The sequence below is a fragment of the Micromesistius poutassou genome (assembly GCF_964030765.1).
Source record: "Micromesistius poutassou genome assembly, chromosome: 12".
NCBI classification, from domain to species: domain Eukaryota; kingdom Metazoa; phylum Chordata; class Actinopteri; order Gadiformes; family Gadidae; genus Micromesistius; species Micromesistius poutassou.
In genome coordinates this window covers 10,754,312-10,774,311 of record NC_140282.1, presented here as the reverse complement: position 1 = coordinate 10,774,311, position 20,000 = coordinate 10,754,312, and the positions used below count along the sequence as shown (strand labels likewise).

Sequence of the window (20,000 nt, the reverse complement as noted above, 5' to 3'; positions counted from 1 at the left end):
TGAGGCCTTGGCATACACGCGTCCGTCCCTGTCCTCCAGGTCCGCCCACGTCAGGTTGACGGGCAGCCAGATCCGGTCCCACCAGAAGCAGTCGTACAGCGTGTCCAACATCCCTGCTCCGCCCTGGGGGGCAGCGATCCCATACACACCTGGGAGAGAGGGAGATGGAGATGATGGGTGGAGAAGGGGATAAGCTCCACTGAGGGTCACTCCCAACCATGTAGCCTGCGTTTAATAATAGCATGATTTGTTCTTCAAACAATAGGTGTTTTCTGGAAGAATCTATAGGCACCACTGGTAGCATGGGGACTATCCCTTCCCATGCTGTGTGTCCTGGGATCTCTGGAGCAAATACCTGAATCCTCTATTCCCCTGAGCAGCAGGCTGCTATGAAGGCACTGTCTCTTTGTTTGAGACACAAATACAAACACACACACACACACACACACACACACACACACACACACACACACACACACACACACACACACACACACACACTCACTCACACACACACACACACACACACACACACACACACACACACACACACACACACACACACACACACACACACACACACTCACTCACACACACACACACACACACACACACACACACACACATATAAGTGATGTTCACACTGAGTAAAGTTGAGTAAGAGTTGTATACCAAACACACATTTTAATGAATGATATTATTTTTTAGTTGCACAAAAGCCAATTTGTTACAATTTTGATGAGGTTTTGATGAACAAGTCCTTAGGGCCCTTCAAACCTTTTCCAACCCCAGTGAGAATTTTATAGTGAGCTTTGTTTGCTGTTAATTTCCTGTTACGTTTAAAAAAGGAGTTACTTTACATGGGCTGTGACCATTAGTCTCCCATTAAAGTCCTCACAAGGTGCTGTATTTCCAAAACAAATACTGATTCAACGGCCCTCCCTATTTCCAAACACCTCCACGCCTAGTGCCATAGGCCACATGGGAAGACAAGAGTTATATAGAGAAAGAGCAATCATGCAAAGAGAGCGTGAGAGAGAGAGAATTGAGAGAGCCAGAGACAAAAATAAAGGGCAACATGGAAAGCACAGAGAAAGCGAAAGGCAAGCAAACAAGAGAAAGCAAGTGTGCAACTCTGGGTACAGATAGAGAGGTAGAAAGAGAGTGTTTGCTATATGTCGTCTGTTTTGAGGTCAAACACATGCGCAGCGACTGTCAATAACCAGAGGGCCAACTGTCGCTTCAGAGACAGCCCTGTCCACCCCTATCTGCAGCTTTTGCTTATTTAGCCAGCTTGTCTACAAAACATCTACAGAGAAGAGCATGCAGACAGGGCTATTAGTATTCAATCGAGGGGCCAAGAAGCATGGAGGAAGTCAACCACGATGGCTGCCAATGGAGAGAGAGTTGCCGCACAGGCCATCAGCTTGAAAACAGGTGGAATTTTGCACCATTGGTCCGTTGGTATCCCTGGGTGACAGTAATGAAACAATGCCGGGGCAGCTGTCCCCATTTTCTGTGAGTGGAACTCCAGTGGAGCCTTCCCATAGGGAATCCCGTACTGGTACCTCAGCAACAACAGTTCCGTTACTTGGCAGGGAGCATCTGAGGCTCAGCGAGTCTTCCCGGGATAAATATGTTCAATCACTTAAGACAAAACATTAACGCACAACCAGCTTGTATTATTTAATATAAAGCAGTTTTATAACTACATGTGTGGGCCTTGTGATACAGTGCCCTTCATGGACTTGGTCAGTCAGTCAGGGGCCCCCATGATGCCATAGCCTAGTGTCAGCAAATTCAGTGGTAGGTTCCCACACACTCACAGAACCACCTTATCAAACGACTTTAGAGCGCAACTAGCCAAGTAGAAACATTAATTACATGCATGTATAATTAGCAAAACCAAATATAAAGAAATACGCAGAGGAAATAGTTGCTGCTACCAATGACTTAGATGAAGGGGATGAAGTGTGACAGAACACTTTAATGAAGCAGTACTTTGTGATTGTTTTATATCTTGCTGTGAAAAGTGAGGAAACAGTGAAAGTTACCCACAGCGATGTGTTTCAGTAACTTAATCTCACAATCAGTCGTTTGTGGACAGAGCTACTGCCCTGCTTTGCACTGATTGACAGTCCTTTGGTCCACTATTCTTTTGTTGCACAAAAGCCCTCTCTTTTCCCTGGGAATTAATTCAGCCATGTAGAATAAAACACTCTATCCAAGAGAATGCCCAATTCTTCCACAGTTGCAAGTCTACCACAGCACACTAGCTGTACGGAGTTGTACTATTTCATACAGTGGGCCAATAATAAGAGGGTAAAACAATGCCCTTTGCTATAACCTTTGTGTATGGAAAGACTGGACAGCTTTATAAAAAAAATGGAAAACATGAAATAATTGATGAAAAATTAAAATCCCAATAAAAAGAAAAAAGAAAATCAACTCAGATTGAAAGGCCATAATATGTTGGATTCTGCAGCGATCTCTAATCCACCTGTTAACAGGTTGCAATAACAGGAGCTCTGTTCATCCTAATCCAACCATGACAAAACTTCCAGAGCACTTCACCTGCAGGCAGACTTCCCTCGATATCCCCTCTACACAACACCCACCTCCTGCTTCGAGTATCCCTTGTTGCTATCTCCGCAACTTGCACCCACAGGTAATAACACAGGTAATAACATATATAATAATTTGTGATATTAATTAAAAAGAAGGCATTGTCTGTTCACCTAACCCGTTCCAAGGTCAGAGAAAAAAGAGGAGACTTACCTATAGGGTCACTTCTGTATCACACAGGCGGCTCTCTCTCTCTCTCTCTCTCTCTCTATATATATATATATTGTTGATCCTGTGTGTGCTCTTGGATATCTGAAGCAAATACCTGAATCCTCTATTCCCCTGAGCAGCAGGCTGCTATGAAGGCACCGTCTCTTTGTTTGAGGTGCTTTACGGTTACACCCTAGGACACAATTACAAAGCTTTTTTTTTCTCCTCCCTTCAGGTAGAAAGCGCAGGAGTGAGGGGGTGGAGAGCAGAACAGGAACACACACACATACACACACACACATTCTCAGTTTCCCTGGCTGGCCTGCAGGGATCCGCCGCCTTGTTTGCATTGTGCTCCTGATAAAGTACAAAGAGCACTAGTCTGTCACACTAGGTCACCTAATATATATATATATATATAGCTCTGCATGTATGTATTAGTGAATGTGATGTGGTGTTGTGGTCGCACTTAGCGATAAGGCTGTGGTAAGGATGTGAGGGACCATTTTTACATAATAGACAAAAACATTGAAACAATAAAAGTTCATGGGTGAGGATGGTGTGTGAGTACTGATAAACGAAGCAAACAAGGCATAGTTCACCCTGGTACACCCTGCCAAACTAAACGCATAGCCACCGTTCCTTGCTGTACACAATGATTAACTTACGGCTAGTGATCCTCAACTGATGAACAAACAGGGAGCCAGGGTGGGGCCAGCATTGATTATCGTCACATACTTTAATAAACATTTGAAAATATTGTTTGTCATGGTGAGAACACATTTATATACAAGATTTGACATCTGACATTATACATGAAATGACTAAATAGCACCTATATAATGGAGCTTGGCTATTCTTATTTCTTATCACGCAGCGTTGTCGATGGTATGCATATACTATAATATATTACAATAAAATAGTCCTATCAATTTAAATCCAATCATAATAACAACCCATATTCTCCTATTGATACAAATTCAAAGCCCACTATACAACACACACACCAAACATATACTTTTCATGGTTTATTAGTCTAGGTGTTGGGGGCTACGTTAGAAAGATGCACATCTTCAGCCTGTGCCAAGAGTTTAAGAAGAGACTTGGGGTTATAGGGAAACAGATTCTTTGCATTTAGCTTAGCCACAACCCTTCTAAGGTCTGACAGACACAACAGGGATCTGGTCAATGTTCTGCCACCAGGTGTGTGAGTCAGTCCTGTTGTTTGTCCAAACTGTGATGCTGCTAGGCCCAAATACGGTGTTGGCCTCTCTTGCCCATGGTCACACACTACAGTCTGCACCGGTGCTGTTTGGTCAGGTAGATTGTCGTCTGCTGATGCAGACGTGGCACGTTTCTCTGAGTCAGGAGGCTTCACTCTCACGTTTCCCTTGTCAGCATCCTTGTGAGATGCTTGTAAGATCTCCATTTCTTCGTCCGAGCTACTGTAGTCAACCAGGCAAAGCCCAGAGCCCAAACCAGTGGATGGTGTAGTTGGCACGTAAGCGGTAAGCCTGTCACATAGCTTGGTCCGCTCACGATCTGGGCCTGTGTGTGTGGTTCCTGGCATTCCGACATGCACCGGTACGGAAAACGAAAGTTGTGCTCGAACACACAGGTCAGATTCCTCCATTTTCCGACACGCCAGCAAGAATCCCGGGAAGTCCACCATGAGATGCTTCAGGTAGCGCACCAGGTACTCCAGAAAGCAGGTTTCCGAGGAGATGAGGAAGTCCAGGAGGGTGCTGGGATCAAAGGAGACGCTCCGGAGGAAGAGCAGGAAGTGGCAGTGGGGGTTGAAACCAGAGCAGCAGGACGTCTCAGACGCAGCCTCAGGATTTAAAACAGCACACCGGCTGTAGAGGACACACAACAAAACACAGACGGGCATCTCCTTTAATGGGCTTTCTCCATTACATTTTAATTTGAATGGTCTTGCATTCAAAAGACACCCAAATGATTGCTTCATTTTTGAGATCTGAATGTTCTCCCTTCTTAGAACGAATATGTTGATCACAGTCAGTAACAGTTCCAAAAATTATGGTTGGCCTAAAACACTTGGCAAAAAATGGACACACAACACTACATCAATAAGATGTCATGGCTTCTCTTTTCATTCCAAATATGAGCAAGATAACACCAAGTTTATGGCCAATATCCTTGAATAAAGAATGATCTTACTTGCTTAACAAAACAGTTTGTCTTTCTATGGTCATCTGCAGACCATTTTCCCATTGTTTAAATACTGGTTGTCATGGCGCTGCATAATGATGCAGTTATTTCTTGTTATTCCAGTTATTCAAGACAATGATCTTCGCACCAACTCATTTTCAGGAGGAAAAGATGGTGGTAACCACGATTAGGTCTCATGCATAAAAAAAACAAAAACATGCATGATTTCATTCATGCTACAGAATTGCTGTTTATTTTCCTACACCTGTTGTTACGAAGGTACAGGGCGAGTAATGTTTTGGCCGCCTCCATCATGTCATCGTCCTGTTCGGCAAAGACCAGCAGGTACCAGCAGCAGAGGTGGGAGGATTCGGTCAGCTGGACCCCCCGGTCCCGCAGGAACCCAAACAAACCCCCAAGACAGGCTTCCACGGTGCAGTCAGCAGCTGCCAAAGAAAATAAGAAAGTTACTTTGTGTATTGTAGTAGACTGTCCGATACTGCCCTCTACTGTGCATTTCTTGCAAGGCGTTGTTGAAGCAGTGTTGTGAGGTGTAACAGAGTGGGAATGCAACGTTTAAATACATTTCTCAGTTTATTTTGACTGCAAGGTTAGGCAATCTTGTTGAATCAGAGGACATTTACTGTTGTTACCTCTTTGTTTAATCCTCCAGGATAAACAGAAAAATATGGGCTGGGTGTTCATCATCAGTTAATCTGTTGACGTTTATTGAATGCAAAAAAAATAGCCATAGTGAATCCCCACCCTAGCTAGCAGCATAACTCCTAAGCATACTAATAATAATAATAAATAATAATATATTTTATTTATAGTGCCCTTTTCCTCCGAAGATCTCAAAAGGCTACAGGTTACAAAAAAAAAAAGTGAATAAAAACATCTAATTTTAGGGTAAGCAAAATAACTAAGATAATCAGTTTTGTTAAAAATGTTTTAAAAAACATCTAAGAGGGGGAACCAAAAATTCTGCTAAAAAGAAATGTCTTAAGATCTTTTTTTAAAAAAGGCAGTGGATTGTGGTGCCCTCAAGGTGTCCGGGAGGGCATTCCACAAGCGTGGGGCAGCAGCACAGAAGGCCCTTTCTCCCATGGTCCTAAGTTTGGTTCTGGGTATGCGGAGGAGGTTTGAGTGAGTGGAGCGGAGGGGGCGTGTTGTGTTTTGTGGGTTGAGAAGTTCTAATGACTAACTAATGAGACAACTATGAATGTGATGATGGTACCTGCTCCTGTCTGAAGTGCCAGCTCCAGTGACTTCAGGACCACCAGACCAACAGCTCGGAGCATCACGTGGTCTGGCTTCCATTTCTGACTTTCTCCCTGGCCAGGATCGAGGGCGGGTCCTCCAAACGAGGCTGCCGCCACCATCTCCACGGGAACAAACCGCAACCAATCGGCAGACACCGCTCGCAACACAGTATCCGCCAGCGCCCCCATATCGGCCCCAAAGTGCTCGTCTCTGGACGCCGGGGCAGAGAGCTCCCCGAGGGCCAGGTCCTCTCCGGCCTTCTGGAGCAGAGTCCTCTTCATGAGCAGCAGCACCTTCCTCTTCAGGTGGTAGTCGCAGGAGGAAGAGGCGGCCGTTTTAATGAGGGCTCGTGTGCTTGTGTACACCAGTCTCTGGCTTGGTGGGCAGACGTCGGTGCTGCGCATCAACCTGGAGGCACAGAGGACCTCCAACAGGTCCAGGAGAGAGGAGAAGGTCACTCCCCAGCTGCGGGTGTTGTTGGGTAAACGCACCGCAGATGGTCCGTCGTTGACTTCCTCCTCAGGGAGGAAGTGAGAGACTAGAGTAGTCAGGTGGGGATCGAAGGCCATGAGAAGCTTTTGGAGAATCTCTGGTGGTGAAAGAGTGAAACTAAATGAATCATCAAACCACTGATAAGATCATTAAAAGTGTATAGCAGAAACTATGCAACTGGATACATTCACTCCCCACTTACCAGTTTTACTTTGTTGTGAGTCTTTAAGAAGTCTTTTAAAGACACTGATGAAGGACCACATGCACGGATCCAGTTCTTTGCAAGTGGGGCCGTTCTGAAATGCCTGCACACATGTCTGTTGCCAGATTTGGTTGATTTCCCCCTAAAACATGTAAAAGAAGAGTACTGGCAAACTACAACACGATCAACTGGATCAAGGGAGAAAATAAACAAATTTAACCAATAGCAACAACCAATACAATATAATACAGTATGATATGATGATATAAATATCAATGAAATCCCCTGTCATATCATGCACAAACTACCTCAACCCTTACAGTAGTATGGAGCTGGTAGGAAACGTATGTTGATACACATTTGGCAGCCAAATGAGATATCATCTGGTCGTCGGTGTGGAATCGATTAACCTGTCACAGGGTAGGCATATTAATTTCAATACATCCAGCTGTTCATTAATCATTAGTTAAGACTCAGTAAGTTTTGAATACTCACAAGTCTCGACATGACATGTGCCTCTTGAAACACTTTGTGGATTTGCGAGAGGTACCGAGTAGTTTCTGGCTGCATGGTCTGAGACATGAGATCGTCGTGCATCTTGTCAACCAGCGTCAGAGTGATACAAGTCAGCTCGGTCACATTCACATGGGAACATTTCGCAGCGTTACTCCATGCACACAACAAGCACGAATCGTTTTGCAAAGTAACATTTCTACATAGTACTGCACATATATTGGTTACTAAATCACTGGCAATTTGGTTCGGAGGTGATCCGTTGAGAAGACATGTGTATGCATCAGTAATAGAGTCAACACAATCCTTTATACCGTCCATGATGGTACATTGAAAGAGTAGAACCGCTCCACTCGCGTTAACAACGTGGGCGATGAATGAAAACAAACTCCGCGCGTCTCTTCCGTGTGACGACCAACCACGTGATAAACACGGAAGTTCAAAAAAATATGACATATATATATGTTTTGTTTAATCTTCGTAGATAATATGTTTCCGGTAATATTATATATATATATATATATAAAACCGGAATGTAACCGGAATTTTGATATGAATATAAAAAAACACAAATTAAAATTGGTGGAGAAATTATAACATTTTAGTGCTTTTTATTCTGTAAAATCGGTCGATGCAGTCCATGTCGCGTCTATGTACATATATGTATGTTTGACGGTGCCAGGTTGTTTCATTCTGCAGCCGGATGTTTGTGTGTCAACGCACGTCCTCTCTGGACGCTGATTGGCTGAAACACAGCTCTACGCTCTTTTGGACGCTGATTGGCTCAAACACACAGAGCCCCATGGTTGGCTTTTTTTTGTTGCCGTCTGTCAAGTAAGTCTTTGTTTTACATTACTTGTAAAGCGCTGACATTATCCATGAAATATAATCCACTGCTTAACATCAGATTAACACATCCCATCGTGGTCGTGTGTGGAAACTCATGCACACGCAACTCTTTTAATGCATAGTTGCAGCTAGCTAGTTCCTGCTAAAGTTAGCCTGGTAGCTAACAGCGTAGGGCTGCTGTAGCTAGCGTTGCTACCCTGGTTCATACCTCACTCTCCATATGACGTGTTGTATCATCTAACTCTGGGATGCCCGTACCCACTGTCTATGTTGGGGTTGAAGCTGTGAGGAGCCAAAACTGCCTTTTTATTTCTGTTGTATTACCTGATGTTAGCAGGCGCTCCTAGCTGGAAGGTTAACGTTACTCTATTGTTTGTGGTTTATCTCCAGCTGCCTGCTCTAATGTGTCGTTTTCCCAGACTGCATTGTAAGGTTAGAGTGCCCTAGTCGTAATTGAAAAGTCAACGGTGTTCTGGATTACTCTTGTAAAGGCTTTTAATGCGCCTGTGTCAACTCTTGCTGCAACTAAATGTGCCCCATCCTTGTAATGTTGGCCAGATAAGTGTACGCTTTATGATAGTATTCACCGTCTATGTGAAGTTGTCACAAGATGAATACAATTAATTGTTGACTGCTTATTAGGTGAATATTGGATGATTCACTGATCAACTTTATTCAACTTTATTTGTCTGTGATACGTTGCATGTAGACCAATTGTGTCATCACTGTGAGTCATAATGTGTGAGCTAGGAATATATTGGTAAACACAAACTTGTTTCACTTCAGTTATCATGTTTGTCTTTACCCCAGTAATAAACCAGACAAGCAAGCAACTACTTTGGACCACTGACAGACTACTGTTTTATCCCTGCTTGTGTCTGCTCGCTATGGTACAAAAGACACACATATTCTCAATGCTAAAAACCTGCAATTTAATGGATTTCATTAAGCTATGTTCAAGCCATAACAACAATGTTTACCATCCCTCTAATCAAGCGTGTCATGTCCTCTCCTCCTCTCCAAACCAGATGTCCCGTGCAGCAGAACATCCCCTTTACGAAATGTGACAGGATGCTAAACCATCAATGCATAAGGAACCCGGAGCTGCATGAGGAGCTGCAGATCCAGGCTGCGGTGGCAGCGGGGGATGTGTGCACCGTCCGCAGGATGCTGGAGCAGGGCTACTCCCCCAAAGTACGGGACGCCAACGGCTGGACGCTGCTCCATTTCTCTGCCGCCAAGGGAAAGGAGCGATGTGTACGGGTCTTCCTTGAGCATGGAGGTGAGAGGGTTTTGTTCTTTGGTGGATGACAGTATTTTGTCCTCAGGTGTAGCTTGTAATACATTGTCGGGGTTTGGATATTGAAGACTGGATTTAACCTTGGCTTTAGGAAGCAGTTAAACTTTCCGAAAGTTCTTCCAAACTGTTCAAAGTGGACTGTGAAATTATAATTTGCTGTTTTGTGCCTTGAAAACAAATGGTTATTTTGAAAACTTCCTTGCTGTTTAATGTGTCTCATTTTCCTGTACTCTGGTCATAATGTACAGCAAGTATTCTGTAGTCCATGTACTGTTCACTATTTGCACTGATAAGGACCTTTTCGTCTCTATGCAAATGGGTGGATCGATATTGCATTCTTAGCGGCTTAGCTTACCTGATTCAGGCAGAGCTTTTAAAATTAAATAGTTTTCCTGTTTTGAGTATTGTTTAACAATTTAAGAATTATATATTGTAATGTTGCTGTTTAACACTAGATTTGAATGGGTGATAGAAATGTTTTGATTTGAGTGGCTGGAAGATCCCACATATCAATGACATAGTTTCATACACTAGAGGGCATTATTTCTCCAGAGGGAACCTTTTACACTTGTTTCCACTAAAAGACAGTATTTAGACAATTACAACTTGAATACAATGCAAATCATTTTCTGTTTTATACACAACATATTTGGTTTGTAGTTGTTGAAAAAATACATGTATTTGGTTTGGTCTGTTCATTTTACTCTATGTTTGGGTATTAAACAACCAGCCATTCAATTAGAATAATGGTAGTTATAGTCCTAAATAGTCCTACTGTTTGTCATGGCTCCAAGCAGTTTCTGACGACAATGTTTCTCTTCTTCCCACAAGAATTGTACGTCTTCCTAAAAGCAGATGGATGCTTATTTTTTGTCCTATAGTTTTCCTAACATGCGCATTTAACAACAACAACAACAACTCTTTGACTTCTTCTGCTATCTGCTGATGGCTCGACTGCCAATACTTGCAGCACAAAAATACACTGATAATGTCCTGTCATAATGCACTTAATTAAATTGCACTTCAGCTTATATAGTCGGGATATTAGTATCTCATATTTCTGTTCTTGGCAAAATAATGTTTTTCTGAGATATCGCACACACATTAGAAATGAATGCACATTGGAAATGAATGCAAGGCACTCGATTTTACATTGTTTTATGTCTCTGGTGTTTCCATATGGTGCCGTCCACACATATGAGACTGAACCAACCTGTATGATATATACGTTTAATTAACAACTCGTGGATTGATACGTTGCATTAATCAACACTAAAAGTTGACGACCCTGCTTCTGCAACCAACACGTCCGACGCCTCTCTAAACCAACCTGCCCCCACCTTTGTCCCGCAACAGCGGACCCCACGGTGAAGGACTTCATCGGCGGCTTCACGGCGCTGCACTACGCCGCCATGCACGGCCGGGCGCGCATCGCCCGCCTCATGCTGGAGTCTGAGTTCCGCAGCGACATCATCAACGCCAAGAGCAACGACGGCTGGACGCCGCTGCACGTGGCGGCCCACTACGGCCGCGACTCGTTCGTGCGCCTCCTGCTGGAGTTCCGGGCGGAGGTGGACCCGCTGAGCGACAAGGGCACCACGCCGCTGCAGCTGGCCATCATCCGCGAGCGCTCCAGCTGCGTGCGCATCCTGCTGGACCACAGCGCCAACATCGACATTCAGAACGGCTTCCTGCTGCGCTACGCCGTCATCAAGGGCAACCACTCGTACTGCCGCATGTTCCTGCAGCGCGGCGCCGACACCAACCTGGGCCGCTTGGAGGACGGCCAGACGCCGCTGCACCTGTCGGCGCTGCGGGACGACGTGCAGTGCGCGCAGATGCTGCACGCGTACGGCGCCGACACAAACACTCGCAACTACGAGGGGCAGACGCCGGTGGCCGTGTCGGTCAGCATGTCGGGGATCAGCCGGCCCTGTCTGGACTTCTTACAGGAGGTCACAAGTAGGTGGACCCTTCCCTTGGTTGTGATTTGCGATGAGTGTGTTCAAGTGTGGTGGCGCAGTATAGACGGATATATATATAAACTTTGGAAGGTTAGCTAGACCCCATTTGGTCCTGATCGCTTTTATAGTTTGGAGATGAGGCAGGCATGATTCTTCTTTCATAATTCATGTTTTTTCTTTTTTTTATATTCCCATGGTTTACGTCAATCTAGTTTTTACATTGATTCTAACTGCGCTATTTGGACGTAAACCAGGAAAATACATATTCCGTTAATGTTTGTAAGGGTTTTATTGGGTGCTCTTACCAATAAATAACATTGCTGTTTTTTTTATTGAGTGAGTTAAGCTTAGAGCTTCATGGCTTCAAGCTAAAAGATATGGGTGGTGATGGTTTATTTGCACATAGGTTATACAGATGATGCATCACTAGAAACTAATATTTTCATATCATTTCATTGGGGATAAAAAAAAAACATTAATTATGAAAGAAGAATTATGCCTGCCTTATCTTTGGGCTATAAAAGCGATCAGGACAAAAATGGGGTCTGCTTCATAGGCAAGTGGTCCATGTGTAGGTCCAAGTCACAGAGAGAGTGATGGACTATTTTCTTGTAAGTTGAGAGGAGGAGAAATCTCAGACATGTACAGACAGAAAGCGGGCACGCTGCCAACGGGAGGTTATAATGACCAGTGTTCATTCACAGAACAATCCCTGGTTGAAGGGGGGGGGGGGGGGGGGAATGGAGACCACATTACCTGCAGCACGAATGATTTAGACTCGAACAATGCCCGCATTCCTCCACTGCCCCCCAAACTTTGATATCAAAGATATCAAAGGGCTGCGGAGCGTTTGAGACAATGCCCTTCACAGGGACTCTGAACCGCCGGGGCAGATCACATGACCACCGGCTTATTGATTACAGCAGCACCTCGGTGGATTAACTCATCCTCCCTCGGCCATGGAAACCTGTCCCACGCAGGGATGAGTGGCAGCCCCACTCTTTTGAAGGCTAGCACAGACGTATCGCTGTCGCAGCCCTTAGCTTTTTCTCACGTCAGAGACAGAGGCCTGAATGGCACAGCTGCATCTGGGACTCCCTTGACAAAGTGGCCTATTTTCATAAAGCACAGCCATGTTGCCCATATATATACATCAAAGTCGTTGTTTTTAACAGGCATAGTCAAATGTTTAAAGTTGAACAATAGTCGTGCTGTAGATAGTCCGCCCGGTAGTCATAGTCCGAGTATATTTGTATATTCCCAAAGGGCTAAACAGAAACCACTTCCCTATCCTTCAAAGGAGGAAGGAATAACATGTGAAACCTTGAGAAGGAACACATACGAAGATCCCCGAATGCTAGGAATGCTAGGACTGCTAAAGCCAAACAAATTTAATAATAATGACTACAAAGATAACAATAACTAACTATATGTCCAGCTGAATTAATGACTAATAAATATTTAGTAATAAAACGGAATCTGTAAATAATCTCATCGAAGCAGAAAGTGTCTGTTTAAAGAAACCGGGGAAATACTGCTGTAGTTCAAGGTTCTCTATCAGCCGATTTGGTTTGTTTATGTATTTTGCGGGCTCGTCAGTTAGAAGGATGGCTAGCAGTCAATACTTTTAACAGAATTATTTTAAATTTTCCAATCAGTGCTGCCATTCTCCATCAGGGTAAATCGCCTTTCCATCTTCCTTTGTTCATTGGTTGCTTATTGAATTGACCTTGACCGTACTATACATTCCTGAGATTGTCAGAGTCTTGGATCATGTTGATGTTTTATTAAGAGAGCGATTCTCCCCCTGTTCCCACCCCTAGCTGGCTGGCTTAAAGCAGTTTGATGCAACAGTAGACCTCAGTGACTGTAGCCTGTCTCACAGCTGTGCCCCAGGCAGAACCTTTTGTCGTGGTCCATGGCCGAGCCGCGTCCCATTGTGGGCGTTTTGACGATGAAACACCTGCACGAATCACTTCCTGGAAACAATGGCATTTCGGTTTAATTTGCATTGTGATTAATGAACAACCACTCTGAGTCACCGTTACCCACGTCGACATGTTATAACCGTTTCTTCTCCTCTGCTTACGTTTCAGGACAACCTCGGACTTTGCAAGATTTGTGTCGTGTGAAAATACGTCATTGTATCGGGCTTCAGAGCCTGAAGTTCCTGGACGAGCTACCCATCGCCAAGGTCATGAAAGACTACCTGAAACACAAGTTTGACAATGTGTGACCGCGCCGCCCACAGCCAAGGGGAGTCCGCCTGTGGACTCTCTCTGCTCTCATCAAGACTATGCAATCACCGGGTTCCTCTCTGCAAGGCGTGGGGAGGCCTGTTCCTACATCCCTCGACTTTTATGTTAACATCGTAACACGGAGAGTGCACAGTCGGCCCTTCAGTTCTCTACAGTGACTTGTTTTATTTATATGAATTAATTTGGAAGATGTGCCGAAACAGCAGAGATCCTTCTTATCTCGGTACCTTGGTTATTTCAGCTGATGGATGAAATAACGCAGCAGTTTATTAAACACTCAAATTTCCTAACAATGATGCAGATGATTGTTGCCTCTCGATGTTTTTTGCTAATGGGACAGATTGCCATGTGCATATATGCCAGTACGATTTGATTTGATGAGTGATTGTTAAATAGGATCGCTCACCAATATGTTTGCTAAGGGAATTGAAAAGTGAGCGAAAGGTAATTCTATTAAAAACGTGTTCATTTTTCCTTGAACACAACATAAAGCATTAATAGCTTATGGTGTCGCGTAGCCAAGTTACAGGACTTGTTGCTTGGCTTAACATCTAACACGCATAAGTAGGATCGTCATGCCAGAGCATCAGGCGAAAGCTTTCCAAGTGTCGTGCAGGAATATGTGGTCAAAAGTCAGGAGCCAAGAAGTAAGGATTTAAGGAGAGATTGGCGTGCAATTGCCTTCAAATACTGCCATTTGAACAACCGTTGCATAAGAGTGTGATGAGTTATTTCATCGTGTTTCATCTTAAGTTATTTTGTTTCACGTGTATTCACTGTGCTTAAGGTTTTCTGGAAAAAATGTATTAATGTTTACACAATCACCAGAAGCGAAATGTAAATATGTTACAATGTACAGCAGATATTTTTGTAGATTTATTTAAGCAAAAATCTTCTGTACGTATTCCTGTGTCTTTTGAATATGTTGGAAAGTATTGTACTATGTTTGGTGTGATTCATATAAATATTTTGTTATGTTCAAGTCGAATAATTGGTTCCCTTTTGTGAGAATGACTTCACTATGTTTAGGTCTGAAAGATCTTAAGTGTGATGGTAGAGTGGGTGGGGGGGGTGGATTTATTTTCTGAACAAAAAATGTCTCTGAAGATCATACTGTGAATTTGTTAACACATCCTTAAAGTTGGAAAGTGTTGGATATCAGGTTCAGCTCCCATCACTATGACTCCGTATCGGTGAGTGACGTTATTTAATACGGCCATATTTATCGGTGAGAACAAAACAATGATGAAGCTCTTATAAAACACATTGGATTGCTGGGTGATATTTTTTCATGACCATAGTTTCACCACCCTTTACATGCTTTTGGATATGTCACAAAGAGTTTTTATGCCACATTTTGTATTCCAGACTATTTCTTACCGAGAGCTGTGAATGACAGTCATGAGTGAGTTTGGTGTGACCTACATCGTCTGCCTTCTTCATGCCTGGTTGCTCAAGAGTCTTCCCAGTCAGGGAACCGTTCTTACTTGTCTTACGTAGCTCTTCAGCGGCTGTGAGTCTTCCACCCCAACTACTGAATGTATATAATATGCAGGTTTTAAACTAAAACTCAAGATGTGTCAATAAATCTAAAAGGACTTCTGATTTGATTGTTTTCATTGGTTTCTGTGAATGAGTCAAATGAGAAAATTAGGGGATCACAAAAGAGTCCCTCAAACTGCATTATCCAACTTTCTCTTTAAAGCCATCACTTTTGTTCACTTTTTTTTTTATTATGTTGGTGATTGAATATGCGGAGAAAATCTAACTTAATACATGGTGCAGGTAAAGTTTTGGGGAAAAACTGCATCTTGTACGATCATTTTTCTTTTTAGGCATATAGTATTTTAGGAATTCATATTCTTGTTTCTTTCATTTGGATATTATCTTTCAATTATTTTTGTTTAACTATGTAGTATAGATAAACTAATATATATATATATATATATATAATTGTTTTAATCTATATTTTTATCTATCTTTATATCAATCCAGCCACTCCAGTTGGCATAAGTGTTGACGAGATATGTGGAAATGTGTTTGGTAAGATTTGCATGCTCACACTTGCAGTCGAAGGGTTGGGGTGCGAAACACACTTTAAGTCTCCCATAGTTGGTTGTCGTAATGAAAAAAAAAGCAGGAATTGGCATTGTCTCATGAGCTGTGTCACTTTACAACATCTCCCCCCGTTTGCCTCTTATTTTATTTCCTCTAGCTATGTTTCCAGAGAATGCACCCAAGACTGGGTTTCTGCTTTCCAATCCATTTGTCCTCTTTAGGGAACAGTCAGACAAGCTGGACTAAGCTGAAGTGACCTAATAGCGGGGAGTGATATATTTATGTCTTACTTTACCCAACATGGGGTGCTATCATTGAACGGGTCACTGGTAGGATTACATGATAAGACAATGGCTTCCCTCTGTTGCCGGGCGAGTCTTCAGACAGCGGGAACAATACCGGTGCTGTAAGACGTCTGTGTACTTCTGAGGGGGAAACGGTGTCGTGTAAAGAAAAACCTAGCTCTGCCTCTCAGCCCTGTACCTGACGAGGTGGGTACGAGTACTCCAATGTGCATGAGGGATCGTCTACATAGGGCCAACACTGGATATCATTTTGGCCTTCTTCCCAGTAACTTGTTTGTGTTGCATGGTTATCCATTCTTTGAAGCCCAGGGAAGAGATTTTCTCTTTTTGGCATAATAGTTTTAGCCCTGAAGATCTGTAATGCACATGAAAGGAAACACAAGCCAATGCTGATTACCTGACATGTTTTCACATTTAAATCCAGCTTTTTGCTGTAATTATCATATCATCATGTGCGTTGCCTTTTTCCCCTCCTAATCCTTTCCGAACTCTTGAATTAATGTCGCTGGAGATTGCTTTTCTGTGGCTGTGGGCGTTCATTTTGGCAATCAAACTAACACGATTTTGAGATTTAGGAGAAACACAATATGGAATCTACGAGAGGGCCTCTTACAGGATGTGGACGGCAGCCAAACCGAGAGAATGGGAACGCAAGTCACTTGGCTTATTGGATCCTGAACGTGACACCTGTCTGCCAAGGTTCCAGCGGGATAAGACAATGTCAATACAAACAGGACACAACAATGTATCCTGTCTTCTTACAAAACATTTAAGACAAATACTCTTGTTTGGTTGGTTTTAAGAAATGCCCTTAAAACCACTAAGCCACATTTTTTTTTGCATCTATATAGACCTTGTTTATGAATGCATTCGAATGTTCCAGTCCCACCCGGCGTCCAGAATGTTTGTGAGAAGATAAAAAAAGACAAAGGTTTTCCAAGAAACGGGATGGCATTGCAGGAGCAGCAATTTAAATGCTTAAAAAAAAAAAAAAAAGCGGCATCCTTTTCATCCATCTGGACCTATATTATGAATGCAATTTTTCCTTCCAATTTCACGGGCGTTCAAAATTGTTGTGAGATGAATGAGGGGGAAAAAATAAAATGAAACGGGATGGCATTCCAGGAGCGGCGATTGGCCGAGTTCCACGGGACCTTCTCAAGGGAGTCTTTATGTTATCGCCCGATCCGGCAGATGAGCCAGCATCAAGGGTCAGCGGTGTGAGACTGGAAACAAAGGGCCCTCTTTCTGACAGGCCCTCCACTCCCTTGTTGCCAGCACCAGCTGTTGGCTGCACCATTTTATCAGGACTTAATTTTGTGGTGAACCCCCCCCCCCGCCTCCCCTCCCCTGCCTTGTTGCCAGATGCAAGATCCACTGAGGCAGAACTAAAAGGCCCATTATTGGAATAGCCTAACACAGCCATGCCGATGCCCACATTCCCTTATTCTGAGCCCTGCATGGCACCGCACTGTCTCTGTTCCAGTGTAGTATCTGTCCCGGTCTGTCCATGTATACCTGATAAGGTAACAACTGTGCCACTGTGATAACAGAAGTCAGAACCATGGCAGAGACACCAGACACGTACATTCACTGGCACTGCATGGGTCCACGGAATTAATCGGTGATTACAATCAGCCACAAATCAAGAATTTCACAGGGCTTAGTTGGATTCCTGAATTCAACTAAACCCGAAGTAGCACATTGGATTTGGTGGCAGTGGAGTGTGGGAACTCTTGATGCTTACTGTGCTCTTTGGGATTTGAGAAGATACACCACTAGTTCCTCTCTGTATGGGCTCCTCTGTGACCCTGTGGGAGGTGACTACTGTATGCCGACCTGAGATAAGCCCTGATATGAAAGGTTTTGTACATGGGTGTATGGATAATAAGATATGAAAGGACTTATTGGCTTCGCTGTGAAAAACACAAACATTCCATTTTATTTGACGTATGCATGGCGTAATTAATTTTTTTAATGATTTTACATCCATTAAAATATGAGCAGGCACAATGTATAACATCTGATGAAGAGTGTTGTGTTGTTTCATTTTTTGCCAGTCAATAATGTACAACGCTCTCTCTTTAGAGTATTTGGATCGTTCCATCATGTTATTTTAGTTCCCGCAAACATACTTGATATATCATGTATTTTCTCATAAACATGTCAATCTGTGACTTGATTGTATTTTGTTGATTACAGAGACTAAAGAGTCTTGCAGCTGCAGTGGAAGATCTGACGTTGGCTTCCTTCACCCCCATGTTTAAACACACAGTCTGCCTGCCATATGCCACCGGGGATGGAGATGACTCGGTCGGATGGGGCCCTCACCCCCAGTACAACAGCAGTCTCACCAGCAAAGGGCTCTTCCATCAGACTTTGTGATATTGCTCCTCTGCCATTTTGAGAGGACTCAAGAGAGTTGTAGTACTGCAAAATCCTAAATCAATGAAGGCTAACTTTTGCCATGTTTTGCACGAGAAAATAAGAGGCACTTTCAAACATGACAATGTTTGAAACTTCCCCATAATGGCAACTCATTTCACAATGAATTACAAAAGAATTACCAACAAACCATTACTAACCATTACTAGCCAATGCTCCTGTGATTCCAAAATGGAGGCAGTCACCATGTACCAGCCCTGTTGACTTGTGAAATGACAGTCATGTTCCAGTCACAGAATACTGAGCATAATACATAAATGTCCAATAAAAATGATAATTTGCAATGCTTACGATTGCAGAAACTGCAGAACAGACTGCTGATGTAGAGGGTGTTCTCAGAGTTTGTTCAACGCTAGCACATTTCATTGAGGTGCGGTGAACAATCGGCGATGGAGTCATGGCTTGATTGGTGGATTTTAATGAGTTTATTGAAGGCAGCTTTACCGGAGCTAGACTGTCTAGGAATGTCAAATAAACGGTTGGTGTGCAGCGATTGTCATGGAGCATGGTGGCATTCTCAAATTCCAAAATGCATGTTTTAATTTGGTTATTTAGCTTAGTTTTGAAACCTTATTTTAGCTTCATTTGTTTTAGAAGGATAAAATGGATACATTATGAAATCATGATGATTAATTCACAAAAGAATCTGAATCACCATTTTATAATCACTTTGCTTTGTTTGTATGTGTTAGTGCCATGGGCAGCCTGTGGTTATAGGACCTTACTGTCAAATAAAACAACCACAATATTGTATTTGTGAGTTGTGATTTGTGATTGGTCCTGTCATGAGTCCAAGGGACAAGGCTGTGTGTGATACACACAGGGATACACAGAGCTGTGTATCATAAACCTACTGTATTGCATTGTGGTGCTATGTTTGGCATGATCAAATGTAAACATTGTATTGAGAAGTGTATTGAAAAGGAAAATACCAAGAATTTATCCCTGGGTGAACCCCAAATTAGAAAGTGAAGTAGTGTGAAAGAAACAAAATAGTTACAATATAGTTTCTGTAGTAAAGGTACAATAGGACCGAAAATAGTTGAGAGCAACAGCCAGGAACCTCGCTTAATCAGTAGTACAACACACTCTACTGCTACAGCTATGTGAACCATTTCTATTCATTTATCCGTTAGTTCATGCTTTCAATTCTATTTTTAAACGGTCGTGTAAACAGTACTTCAGAACCCAGTCCATGTTGTGTGGGCGGTCTCCAATGAAAGAAAACTATAGAACCTTTCTAAAAGGGACCAAAACAACCATTGGCCAACAGACCTTTCTACATCCACAGAGGACACTCTATACAGTGGCAACATAGGGGTGGCCTAACTCCTCTCTCCCACCAACTAATGGCTCTCATCTACGGCATCCCCTCAAAATAGGAAGCAAACAGGGCAGCAGCCC

General features: G+C 43.2%; 3 protein-coding genes across 4 annotated transcripts in view; 1 reads left to right on the top strand and 2 right to left on the bottom strand.

The window, feature by feature from the left end:
* cers3a (ceramide synthase 3a) overlaps positions 1-3,012 on the bottom strand; it is an 11,585-nt gene extending 8,573 nt beyond the window's left edge. Inside the window, exons 1-2 of the mRNA XM_084476043.1 lie at positions 2,779-3,012; positions 1-149 (exon numbers count right to left, since the gene is read on the bottom strand). The exon at positions 1-149 is cut by the window's left edge and continues 62 nt beyond it. Coding sequence (XP_084332169.1) covers positions 1-111 — 111 coding nt within the window. The 5' untranslated portion in view covers positions 112-149; positions 2,779-3,012. The remainder of the gene's footprint in view (positions 150-2,778) is intronic.
* Positions 3,013-3,632: 620 nt separating this feature from the next.
* On the bottom strand, positions 3,633-7,763 carry lins1 (lines homolog 1). The gene is made up of 6 exons (XM_084475742.1): positions 7,400-7,763; positions 7,225-7,314; positions 6,905-7,046; positions 6,185-6,799; positions 5,213-5,393; positions 3,633-4,631 (listed from the first exon to the last, which is right to left on the bottom strand). Exons 1-6 carry the CDS (start codon positions 7,736-7,738, stop codon positions 3,812-3,814), a joined length of 2,187 nt encoding a protein of 728 aa, XP_084331868.1. The 5' UTR covers positions 7,739-7,763; the 3' UTR covers positions 3,633-3,811.
* A 453-nt stretch (positions 7,764-8,216) lies between these two features.
* Positions 8,217-15,355, top strand: asb7 (ankyrin repeat and SOCS box containing 7). 2 transcript variants are annotated; one of them, XM_084476178.1, is made up of 4 exons: positions 8,217-8,251; positions 9,295-9,548; positions 10,923-11,528; positions 13,627-15,355. In XM_084476178.1, exons 1-4 carry the CDS (start codon positions 8,220-8,222, stop codon positions 13,764-13,766), a joined length of 1,032 nt encoding a protein of 343 aa, XP_084332304.1. In that variant the 5' UTR covers positions 8,217-8,219; the 3' UTR covers positions 13,767-15,355. The 2 variants fall into 2 exon arrangements, with proteins under 2 accessions (XP_084332304.1, XP_084332305.1); XM_084476179.1 differs by lacking the exon at positions 8,217-8,251 and adding an exon at positions 9,032-9,156.
* Positions 15,356-20,000: the final 4,645 nt, after the last annotated feature.

Coding starts and splice junctions, on each gene's coding strand:
- asb7 (XM_084476178.1), top strand. CDS start 8,220: ATGGTTGGCTTTTTTTTGTTGCCGTCTGTCAA. Junction 9,549..10,922: donor GGTCTTCCTTGAGCATGGAG/GTGAGAGGGTTT, acceptor GTCCCGCAACAG/CGGACCCCACGGTGAAGGAC. Junction 11,529..13,626: donor CTTCTTACAGGAGGTCACAA/GTAGGTGGACCC, acceptor CTTACGTTTCAG/GACAACCTCGGACTTTGCAA.
- lins1 (XM_084475742.1), bottom strand. CDS start 7,738: ATGGACGGTATAAAGGATTGTGTTGACTCTATTACTGATGCATACACA. Junction 6,800..6,904: donor CTCACAACAAAGTAAAACTG/GTAAGTGGGGAG, acceptor TTTCACCACCAG/AGATTCTCCAAAAGCTTCTC. Junction 5,394..6,184: donor GGCACTTCAGACAGGAGCAG/GTACCATCATCA, acceptor TTTCTTTGGCAG/CTGCTGACTGCACCGTGGAA.